The sequence below is a fragment of the Lissotriton helveticus genome, chromosome 5_1 (genome assembly GCF_964261635.1).
Source record: "Lissotriton helveticus chromosome 5_1, aLisHel1.1, whole genome shotgun sequence".
Lineage (NCBI taxonomy): Eukaryota > Metazoa > Chordata > Amphibia > Caudata > Salamandridae > Lissotriton > Lissotriton helveticus.
The window spans coordinates 1,688,474,861-1,688,487,451 of NC_136065.1; the positions used below are offsets into that span (position 1 = coordinate 1,688,474,861).

Consider the following 12,591-nt stretch of genomic DNA (forward strand, 5'->3'; position numbering starts at 1 on the left):
CTATAGAGACTAGTAGTCACCTTATTCTCTATTGCACAGCCTATACAGATTTGCGTAGGATCTGGATCGCACCAATTTGCCGTCTGTTATCATGTCGAAGTCCAGCAGATGCAATGAGAATTTTTAATTCAGAGTCGAACAGATGGCTTGTTTTTGCACTTTCGAGATTTTTGTTACATGTGTGGTGGAGGAGAGCGAAGGCTATGAAAAACTGTTGAGCTGGTAAATTGTGATAATGAACTGTGGCATTTCAGGCATTTGCAAAAAGGCAAATTAATTGTGATCATTACTATGGTAATTAATGCATTTTTGCTTGTAAATACATTATAGGGACTGTGTTTTAACAGGTTTTAAATGTATATGCTGCTATTTTCCCTTTTTAAAAAAACTCTTTTTATGATTTAATTGATTATATCCACCAACTGTGATGTTTTAATTGTTTTTACCTTGTTATGGTCATACAATTGATCGAATAAAATTTTACTTACTTACTTATGGGAGCACACAGTGACCTGGCAAGCCTTAGGTAATGTACAGGTTCTGAAGCCTGTAGAATGATATTGAGACTGTGGATATCTGGACTTGAGTGGTAATTAAATCACAGCGTTGAATCTGGAGGGGGCGTGGCATGTAATACCAGGGTGATACTCTTTTACTCAGGTTTACTGGTCGCGTAATAAAAAAAAAATGAATCTAAAGCAAACATGCTGACCTTTGTCAACTTACTAATGCAACTATATTAAGCTCCTTCACGTCCAGTATTCTCTCACTATACAATTCTTGTAGCTCTGCCCAGCTTAGAGATTGCCTCCATCACAACCTTTACTTTATTCACTATTTATTTATCAATTGCCATGCATTGCCTGCATGCTGGGCTCGATGTCCAACTCCCTGCAGTACTACCTCCTCTCTATACAAACTGCCTGCATTTACGTATACTATATACGATTTCCTGCAGTCTTGTAATATTTACATACTATTCTGTTTTGTCCCATTTCATGCTATTATGCCTTTACTCTATGCAAATACCTGCATCACTATCTCCTAGCAGTACTGCTTTCAGGATTTAAAATAACCAACAGCTGACAGCAGCAGCGAGCAAGTCCATGAACCCCATCAAAATGGAAGCACACAAGAAATATTGATTACGTAATAAGGAAATAGATGCACACAAAAAGGGCCATTGGATGTGTGGAGGCAGGTTAACCTACTCACCTGTGCCCAGCGTCAGGAACTGTGTGCCTACACCAAGAACTGAGCAGAGCAGGCTCTTGTAGGGTGGGAAGCGGAACACATCTGTGTGGATGATCTTCCAGCCATTGTCACCCTGGTCAAAGTCATCAGAGCTCTCCTCATCCAAGTTGTAGCGGGCCAGGTCACTCTTCAGCACCCGCATCAGGATGATAATGACAAAGCCCATGAGGAGAAAGACTAGAACCATTGAGTTAATTATGGAAAGCCAGTGGATCTCAAGGGTCTTAGGGAAGAAGCTGTAGTCCCGTAGTCTGTCTCCACGGCGTTCATAGGGCACAGTTGTCTCAAACCAGTGGACACTGTAGGTGTGTGTCATACTCAGAGGCTCCTGCACATCATCAAGGCTAAAGGGCTTGACATCCTTTACACTAACATTAGCAAAAATTATGCGGTCACTGTTGTACTCTATGTTGAAGTCCAGGTGGGTCCAAAGTCCAACCTTGTGGGAATGTGGCAGGAAGCCTGTCTCCTCCATGTACCCAACAAAGCCACGGATGGGGATGTCTTCCAGAACCAACTCAAAGTAATAGAGCTCCTCAATAGCCTGGTGCAATTTCTCCACCTATAGAGTTGAGAGTGGGGGGAAATACAGAAGATATCAGTGCTAGCTTAAAGAGCAATCAGCACCCCTCACCCCCAAATTAGTTTACAAATAGCCTGACACCCTGCACCGCCAATATACAGAGAACACGGATAATCTGTATCAGCTTCTAAATCTAGAACTCGAAGGAAATCAATTCACCCACTGCCTCAATATGCAAAAGTTTAAAAGTCTGACATCGTGCCACATACTAGATAGAAATTGAGGAGCTCGTGTTAGCTTTCCACCTCAAAGCCTGATATTTCACTTTCTGCGGAGGAGAAAAAGGAGGAGTTTAACACCATAGTCCAGAAAAACACAATATTCCAGAGGTACAGCTCCAAAGCAGTCTTGCCATGCACCATTTGTGAAGGAGACGTAACGGAAGCAATTACGCTATAGTTATCTTATGTTTTGCGAGAGGCCCGCACCCTGCTCCAAAACAGTACGATGTAATCTATAAATTTAAACACTCAACGTCATGCTTAATTTTACTATGTATCTGCTTCTAGCCGTTCCTTTCCTAGCACCTGGAAACCCCACTACTAAGTAGTGTGTTTTAAAAAATGCTTATAGCGTTAAGATGGGGAGCACTTTGGAGTGTCTTAGACAACCCTGCGGTTTCCTGAAGATAGGAAGGTTACTTGCTTCCCCATAGTTTTATGGGCAGCTCCTATTGACAGTGTTAAAAGACTATTCACTGAAATCTAGGAGTTGTAGGGGTGTGGGCCAATTCACGCAAATGGGTGCAAGCTAATGTGAGCAGATGTCCTGTATGTCCAGAATAAATAACCCAAGGCAAGCAGCTTACGCACAGTGGGAAGCAAAGCAGATAAATAAGTGGGTTTATTTTACTTCTCACAACTATGACAAATAACAAACACGAAAATAGCTACAACTGCAAACAAGCGACCATGCTGATTTCACAAAAGGCCATATAATAGTTAACACCTACCGGAGTAAAAAAGAAAATTTATAAAGTGCTTTATATCTTTCCTAAGCCGTGTCCCCTACACTTGAAGGATACAACAGTCATCTCTCCCTCTCCTCATCCCGAATTTGTAGGTGAAATAAAAGAGCCCACAAAATTAGCTTTAATAAAATTGAAGCATTGATATGCTTACATACCAAAACAGACTTTGCAAGGACAGAGACTTGTATGGCGAGTTTGAAGCTCAAATTGAAAATACGAAGCTTCGCAGTAAATTTTCACTAGCTGGTGGCTGATTTAGAAAAATATAAGTGACAACGGTGGAATTGCATGTTTTTCCATTTGGCACCCACTGATTGAGCAGTTATTAGACTGTCATTTGTTTGCTTTTTAGAGCTGGATGTGCAACAGTGTAAAGACGATGAGAAAAAATGGTAGAAACCTTTTTACTGCTCGCTATTCCCCATTACAACTGTTGCAGGTATGTGCTCTGCAAACCAGTCGAGTTCTCGTTGGGGTGGGGATGAGAGGGCGGGTTTAAAGACCAGGTCAACAACTGTACAGAATGAAGTGAACATGAGGGGGGCCTTAAATCTTAGCTTTGTCACACAAACAACATATATTCAAGGTGCAGCCCTTGGTTCACCGATCCCATGCCCCACTCTCACCTCGTTGACAGACAGTTTCAGCTCGCACAGAGTCTGCTTCTCGGCATTCTCCCTGAAGCGGATCTGGTAGGTGGACTGTATCATGCGGTCGCCATCCAAGAGCTCACCCAAGCTAAGTGTCCGGTGAACAATCTCCTTTGGGGCACAAACTGGTAGTGAGTAGTAGAGGTAGGTCTCCTGTGGGTTGTGGTAGGGCCCCACCTTGTTCACATACAGGATCACAGTCTCACCCTGCTTGTAGCGGTGGTCTTTCTCAGACGCTGTCGAATGATGGACATTTGATAGGACAATCCACAAGAACAAGGGCAAAGAGAGGGAACTAGGCTGCATGGTCATTGGAGAGCAGAGGTCTGACGACGGTCTACTACCTGCAGGGTAAAGAGAGAAGAGGGCATAAAAGAAGAGCAGAGAGGTGTTTTCAGAGAGCCAGAGAAAGCGAGCAGAGAAAAAATGGGGCCGGGAGAATAGGAGAAAGGAATGGGAAGGTGAAAGAAACAATATGTTATGAAAGTGTGCAGTTATTTATCTGTACCCCATCCACTAAATCCTCACATACTTTAAACATGAATTACTCTAGTCTTTGTCACCCACATATACCAGCCAATTTAAAGGACTCTTCTACTTTTGGTTGGCAGCACAAATGTTCTCCAGGTACAAACCTCGATGACCAAGAAGGAAACCAGCCTAGAAGATCCTATTGCTGATAGGTATCTGCCTCTTAAAGGGCAGGACGGCTGTGACAAGGTAACTCCCTGGTCAGCCACAAGCTCAAATGTAATGGGCACAACCCCAGGGTCTGAACCTTTCGGAGGCTAGTCGATGGTCTTTCAGGCGGAAAGTCTGGCTTTATTTAGAGCTCTTCTTCAGTGATTATTATTACACACAAATGTCTCTCCTGCAAGTTTCAGTTCATCGCCATGCGATCTTGAAATAATGTTAGCAAAGAGAAACTTCTACTTTCAAAATAAAACAATGCCCATCTGTGTTTTGTTTTTTATAATTATCAATTCAGAAGTAACAACATGAAACTAAAGTCATGCTGATTTATATTACGGTAAATAAAATAAAGGAAACACATGTTAGGTTGTAATGGAGCAGTGATACTCAAAGTACAGACCTCCTGACCTTTACATGCGGCCCCTGGTAAACTGCAGCACTGGGCTGCTGTTTACCCGACTCAACACCAACATTGAAAAGATGTTAAATAAACCAGCAAGCTTTTATTTAAAGGTTTTAATTGAAGTTAAAGAAAAGAAGTAACTAGGGTGTCCTGGACCACACTCATTAAAAAAAACCAAAAAAAACACACACATTCGGTTTTAAAGACATCTTGCAGCAAAAGTGTAATAGTATGATAAAGCATATTACCTTTTCAAAAAGTGCATTTCGTTAACATGCAGAACCGTTTCACCTTGGTATATCAGATTTCAGTGCATGGAGTTTTTTTATTGTTAGTTTTCAACCATGTGTTTAGAAACATTCATTCTTACCTCCCACCCTGACAACAATGCTAATAGTGAACTAGCAGGCAAGTCAGTTGTTATGTGCACACTTTGGGTAACCTGGGTTTCTATTATGCATCAACATTAGTGTTTATTAAATCAAACACAGGGAAGGATTTTGTATGGCGCACATCCTGATGTCCTGTATTTCAAGGTCCTCATATTTGATAATGAAGAAAAAGGAGGGAAAGTCATATAGAACAATTGCCTAGGATCCAACAATTTAGTTAAGTGGAGAAGACTGAACTAATCACAAGTTTTTGGTTTCAAATTTTGCATTTGAGACACTATGCTTTGCTTTCCCTACACCCACATTAACACCAACTCCTTCCTACCAAACCCTTGCCTGCCACCCTGCTGACTTCATTGCGGCCCTCGGTCACATCACAGACCAAGCTTTGTGGCCCCTGGGAAAATGTTTGCGAGTACTCCTTTGATAGAGGGCTTTATCAATGTACTGCAGCTATGCAGAGAGCATCAATGCAGTGTTAGGTTAGTCAGCCTCAGTTCCTTACACTACTCTGTGAGCATTGATCTCTGTAAGCTAGGCCTTACTTAGTTTGCTTTAATATTTCAGGTTATGTGGCTTTTTATGCCACCTCCCATGTTCTTTTAGTTCGTCTATATCGGGACTTGGGAAGCTGTTTTCCTGCCTGTTGGGGATAATCCGTGGCACCAGCAACACCTTGGTGGGAATTTCGTCCCAGGGTGTAACATCCTGACTCTCACCTCCCTGCAGAGCTGCAATTACCATCCCCGCAGAGCCGCACTAGACCCTGGTGGGACTTAAGTCCCAGGGTGCCTTGCGACCTAACTCAGCTGCCACAGGTGTGGGGGAGGAGCTCTACACGCCTCCAAATCGCTGCTATCTTTCCCGCCGCGCCCAGGCCAAGGGCGGGCCCGACTTTGCCCGTCATTGTCAGGGAGAGGCAAGGCAGGGCCACCCCCCTTGATTTGAACCATCGACGTAGACCAAGGGGAATACTTACTTTGTTGCACTGAGGCCTTCCAGCTTGCCCACCACTAAATATCCTGCAGTTGCTGTTAATTGGTCATCCTGCAGTGGAGTTTAAAGATCTGTGTTTGAGGAAGAGTATACGGCAGAGCCGTACCCCATATTTCACCGCAGGACCACTTTGACAAGCACCCCTCCACGGCAAGTAGACTGGTTCCTTTTTGGCGCCCCCATTACCATCATAAACTCGAATTGTTGCATGCCTCTGGTTGCTTGACCCCACCTACTGTGATCTTAAGGGGTGTGGACACCATGGTCACCTCTACCTACGAGAGTAACAAATTCTTCCGGGTCTTTTACTTATTATGTTGTTTATAGGCTTGTGTGCTTGTTTATTGTACATTGGACTCTTTGACTTGCATAAAGGGCGGTCATATTGCAGATTCCTCCTAAGTTGAACAATGGGGAAACGTACTTGTGTTACTAAAAAGTCCCGGGCCCAAGTAAACCCTTCCTCCCACCCCTCCCAACCTCAATTGACAGAATGCTACAAAGGGATATGGGCGCGGTCACAGCAGAAATAGAACGCACTGAAAGGCGTCTGTCAAAGTCAAAGTTACTTTATTCGGTTAATTTTAAAACCATCAAAGTACAAATCACAGAGACTAAAAATTCAAGCACAATATCACTGATCCAAAAAGTTAGATCAGATAGTCCCACCGTTAACAGATTTCCCATAAGCCATCATATGTTAAAACATTCCTACCCAGCGCAATGTCCCTTCGGAATTTGAATAAAAATAAAAAAGTTTGACCTAATCAAAAGTCCACCATTTACAAAACATTTAGTGAAAACGGGATAAAAACATGATGAATTCATTTAATACAGGGTCCATACTATGGTTCAGTGAGTCCATTTCTGCGCCGGATTGCTCCTATAATATAACTGGCAACCCCAAAACACACTGCTGGAGATGCAAACATTTGCAGGTATGCCAGTGCTGGCCTGACTTGCTCAAAATTACGCCCTCTTAGGAGTGGAATGATAAATTTCCTGCGTAACGAAACATAAAAGTCACAGAAAAATATCATATGTAGGGTATTCTGTTCAGAGAAGTGGTCACAGAGACAGGGACTTAATGACCCTTTCGGGAAAGCTAGTAGCCAGGGCACCATATTGTGCTTAAATCTAATTAAAGCAAATATATGATAAGGTTTATATATGTATGTTAAATATGGTTGCAACTGTCTACCAGCACTCGACATGACAAAACTTCTCACAGTGGGATTGGCTAATTCGCTTTCCATCCCTTATTAACATGTATCTATCCAAGAACTGCTGCATCAGATCTCTAATGGCCGACTTACCGAGAGCTCTAGGGCTCAGGAATAAGTCAAGACAGCAAAGAGATTCCATTTGAGTCTTGATATAACGGACCCAAGGTATGTCTTGCCCTTTATCCAAGGAGATAGTCTTGATAGATCAGCTGGTTCAAGTTGGGGGGCGGTTGAGCCCAAATTCTCAGCCAGCACAATAGGGGGGCAACCACAATCTGGTCTGAAATAAACCCAGCTCCAAGATCCTCATGAATATTAAAAACTGGGGTAGAGGTCGGAACAGACAGCAATCTATGAAAAAAATAGTTTTCGACTGCCTGGATATCACCAGTCTCTATATATCCCCATACATCACTCCCATAGGTCACCTAAGGGAGACACTTAGCATTATAAATCTTCATGAGAGCCGGGAGTGGTTTGGAGCCAATTCTTTTTGCAAACTCTAGGATGGCACCCGAAGCTCTAACCAATGTGTTCTTATTATGTGCGCGCTGTGTGGTCCACAAGCGCCTATCATCGAAGACCACACCTAAATATGCGAAGGCTGGGACTTTTGTTAGTTCCATGTCCTTACAGTAAAATGTGGCCTTCCTTGCTCTACCTGAACCAACATGATTAAAATGTTATAAAGGAATACTACTATTTGTTGATGCATGTCAGAGCCCTAGCTGCCACCAGTGGGCTAGGCCACTTTCAATCTACCTGAACCAATGGACATTGAGTGTGACTTCCTAAAATTTGTATTTAAGTCCAGAGAGTACATAAAATCAATAAAACAAACTAAAAGGGATTGCAGCCCTCGCAACCAAAACCGCGTTGTCGGCATAGAGTAATGCCGGGATCATTTTTGTGCCAGCTTTTGAGACGTCTTTACAGCAGGAAGTCAAGGCGTCCCCATGTTTGTTGATTTAGAGCGTAAAAAACAGGGGAGCCAAAATGCACCCGTCGGACCCCTCTTTTGACAGCCCAGGAATCAGTATGGCTGCTATAATTATATCGTGCTGCAGCTATAGTATTTTCGTGAATGGCCGCCAAGAACGAAATCAAGTCTACATCCAAACCAATGCTATAAAGGGACTCCCAGAGTTTTGATCTATTTACAAGGTCGAAGGCGGAGGTTAGGTCCATAAATGCCAAATGGAGATCCCCACGCTTAACGACGGTATACTACCCAATCACTAAGTGAAGATTAAGATATTGACCCAATGTACCCTGTCTAAATCCATATTGGAGTTCAGAGAGGATACTATTTTGATCTAGCCAGTCTGTTAGGCAGGCAACGACAACTTTCCCCATTATTTTGGCCGCGGAGTCCAAGAGTGAGATCGGCCTATAACAGGTCTGATCATCTCTGGCTCCCTTTTTATAGATCGGGATAATCACCGCCTTGGCCCAAGACGAGGGAAAGCCGACCTGGCTTGCAGCATTTAAAACGAAGGTTAAAATCTTTGCCCAAAAAATAGGATCTGCTCTGTAAAGATCAGCCGGTACACCATCGGGGCCTGGGGCTTTCCCCCCTGAAGTTGACTTAATTGCCTCGATGACTTCATCAAAAGGGAAGGACAGAGCATTTAAAACACAGCCAATATCCCCTGGCCGTGTAGAGAGTTCGTGACTCACATCACTATATACACCACTGAAATGCTGGACCCATCTCTCGGGGGAAATAAGACAGTCTGTAACAGAATTAGAGGATTCATCAAATGTGGGACTGTTCACCACACTCCAAAACCTGGAGCTGTTTGCCAAAACGCTCACTTGGCTAAGCTCGTCCCATGCCAACTCTTAGCTGCTTCGGTCTATTAGCAACTGCATCTTTATAAGCCCTCCTGGTTTGCCTAACCCTGTCCGCAACCCTTGGTTTTCCGTTAAGCTCCTCCAAGAGTGCTCTGTGGGTGCTCATGCAGGCTTCGGCAAACCATTTTTTGTGTTTCGTGGGCCTTGATTTGCATGGGACTGTCAATTTGACAGCTACTTGCCTAGTTATTCGGTCAAACGCATCTAATATTAATGATGAATAAGAGTCCTGGGCCATACAAATACCAAACTCCTCAACACACTAATTATATAAATAATCAAAAAAACTGTCCATAGTGATTACTTCCCAATTTAACCTGCAGGCTTGATCTTTTGGAGAGATGTTAGTATTCATTATATGCGCCAGGGGTTTGACTTTCTCTGTAACAGAAATGTTAATGTCCAATATCAGTGGATTATTGTCACTTAGCCAATTATAAGTCACACTAAATGTGCCTAGTAAGTCCAACAGTGAGCCTGAGACTAAAGTATAGTCAGTCAATGGTACTTAGGTGACCTTGGCCAATATATGTAGGTATTGGATTTAAAATATCCGACTGCACAGGGTAGATCAAATTATGGGTTGCTAAAAAGCGCTCTAGAAAAGTGCCGGAGTAGGTATGTTCAAAATGCGTTAGCCCCAGCGAGCCATACTCCTCTTCCAGTTTTGTTAGGCAATTAATGGGACAAACATTAATGTTAAAATCTCACAGGACTAATGCGTGGTAGTACGTATCAACCATGGCCTCATAATGAGCCAAAAATGCGGTGAGTGATCTTAGATGCTCTAGATCGTCACCTTCCATAAAAGAGTTATAAAAATTGACCACTAAAAAAAAACTCGGTGGGTTCTTCCCCATTTGTTCTACTGCTAGTATGTTCGGTGAGCACAAGTCTATTGCCTTGGCTTTATACGATAGTTTAAGACTGATTAACAGCAAAAGCCCCCCGCTGGCTCTCCCCATACTAGATGGTACAGCATATTTGCAGAAAGACAGATACCCATCCACAAAAAAGGATTCTTTAGAGTCCCAAGTTTCCTGCAGGGCTATGATATGGTGGCTAGCATGGAAGGATTCCCAACTCGAATCCCCCCCTCTTGGTCCTAAGACCGGCTATGTTCCAAGATAAGATTTTTAAATGGGGTCCACTGATTGACCGCCAAGTGGAATTAGATTCGGCGGATCCAGGAGAAATGGGACAAGGCTCTTCAATAGAAGGGTTTATTAAAGCTGTTGGACCAGTCATGGGGAAAAATGTTTCTTCCTCTGCCATTTCCCCCGTATTTAGTGGATCCATTATAGCTAGGTTAATAGCAGGTAATCAGCCTTGAGCATCCAGACAAAGCCTCAAACCTGTTTGTGACCGGAATATAAGAAGCGGTCTCCTTCTGTATTCTCAGTGGAGGCTTATAAAAGTAGCCAAGAGGCAAAGCCCAAATGGAAGTGAGGCCTTCCAGCTTGCCCACCACTAAATATCCTGCAGTTGCTGTTGATTGGTCATCCTGCAGTGGAGTTTAAAGATCTGTGTTTGAGGAAGAGTATACGGCAGAGCCGTACCCCATATTTCACCGCAGGACCACTTTGACAAGCACCCCTCCACGGCAAGTAGACTGGGTCCTTTTTGGCGCCCCCATTACCATCATAAACTCGAATTGTTGCATGCCTCTGGTTGCTTGACCCCACCTACTGTGATCTTAAGGGGTGTGGACACCATGGTTACCTCTACCTACGTGCCTAACAAATTCTACCGGGTCTTTTACTTATTATGTTGTTTATAGGCTTGTGTGCTTGTTTATTGCCCATTGGACTGTTTGACTTGCATAAAGGGCGGTCATATTGCAGATTCCTCCTAAGTTGAACAATGGGGAAACGTACTTGTGTTACTAAAAAGTCCCGGGCCCAAGTAAACCCTTCCTCTCGCCCCTCCCAACCTCAATTGACAGAACGCTACAAAGGGCTATGGGCGCTGTCACAACAGAAATAGAATGCACGGAAAGGCGTCTGTCAATAACTCCAGATCTTTTCTTTCCTCTAGTAGTTTTGCCTACTTCTAATATTATTTCTGCAGTGACCTCATCTCCTGGAAATGATCCCCTGTCCCCCCACAACAAGGAAATGCTTCGGCAATTGTAACTAGAAAGGGGGATGCGGGCGCAGGCATTCGCAGGAATGGGAAACGTAAGTGTCACAAGGGCAGCCAGTCCGGAACCCCGGAGAACAAGGAGTTAAGTGCCAGAACTATACCGGTCTCACCTCTTTCCCACAGCGACCCAAAAACTGGAACTCGGAAGAAACGACACTCTTCCGGCCGCAAGAGGAAGAAGGGCCATGTTTTTTTTTAATTGGGCCGAGTTTGCGAAAAGACCCCGCCCCCTGGGACATCACTGGGTCAGAGGCCCCAAAACCCGGAAGGATGGAGAAGGAGGTGTGTCCGACACCAGCAGAGGAACGAGAGAGTGGAGGAGCTGCTGAGCAAGACGAGGAAGGACCGCTGGAGGAATTCAAGAGAGGAGTCACTACACCGTGTGACAGCGCCAGGAGGCCAACGTTTCAAAGCTTCGCCCAGCCACACGTCAGGAGATGCGTGGCTCACCCAGGTACGGGCGCGAGTCTAGGGGTGGGCAGGGAGGAAGGGATTCAAACTCCCGTAAACTTCACCGGCAACATCCAATCACACCCCCCCCCCCCTCCCTGAGCACTATCGACACACGGCAACCATTTACTGGTTGTGTGGTTTCCTGTTTTTTTTGTATTGCGCACAGTGTGCCTCCTCATTCCCTTTCCCCATCACTGATTGAGGCAAGACCTCCGACTGAATCCCAGTCTTTTCTTTTTTTATTTTATTTGTATTCCGGACCGGCGGCTGTCCCGGGAGCACCCTGGAGTAGAGGAAGAAAGGAAATCCCTTTCTGAGATGACATCCATCTCCAGAAAAAGACCCTGAAGCAACCATACCCTATTATAGACTAAGTCCAAGACGAAAGAAACTGTTAAAGCCAATAAAGGCCAGCTTAACATCCATACCGGTGTCCGTGAGTTCCTCTAACCCGCTCACAGTAAGCAAGAAGGTGGGGGGGCACCTAAAAGCAAGAAAGTGGAAGTGGGGCACGGGGCAAGTGCAGAACAAACACCCAAGCCAAATCCAATAACAGAATCCACTGTTAATACCAGGTATAGACTTAAAGTATCCATCCTGGGCTCAGACCCTACTGGTAGACCTGCTAACCCAATTCAGAGCTATTGTGAAGGAAGAAGTTGCCTCTTTAGTTGATCAAATAAATAACCTGACAACTATGGGGGAATCAAAGGCAAACGCACGTCCGTTCCAATACAATAAAATCTGCACCGAGGGGGGGTGATTCCAGCTGCCAGATAGATTCAACCAGGCTCCCCTAGACAATGAAGTGACACCTAGGACTCAAGACCCCATTATCCAGATGATCATTCGCCAAGACATCAGTCGCACCCCTCAGTCCCCTGGCGAACAACAGGGCAAGAACGGACAGTGAACCCAAATTTGAGCAAACCTCACTGTGAGGCTGAGAATAATGCTATAACGCATACC

General features: G+C 44.3%; 1 protein-coding gene across 1 annotated transcript in view; it reads right to left on the reverse strand.

Moving 5' to 3' along the window:
* TM9SF1 (transmembrane 9 superfamily member 1) overlaps positions 1–12,591 on the reverse strand; it is a 211,503-nt gene that overhangs the window by 131,140 nt on the left and 67,772 nt on the right. The window contains exons 2-3 of the mRNA XM_078644928.1: positions 3,434–3,801; positions 1,216–1,816 (exon numbers count right to left, since the gene is read on the reverse strand). Coding sequence (XP_078501054.1) covers positions 1,216–1,816; positions 3,434–3,769 — 937 coding nt within the window. The 5' untranslated portion in view covers positions 3,770–3,801. The remainder of the gene's footprint in view (positions 1–1,215; positions 1,817–3,433; positions 3,802–12,591) is intronic.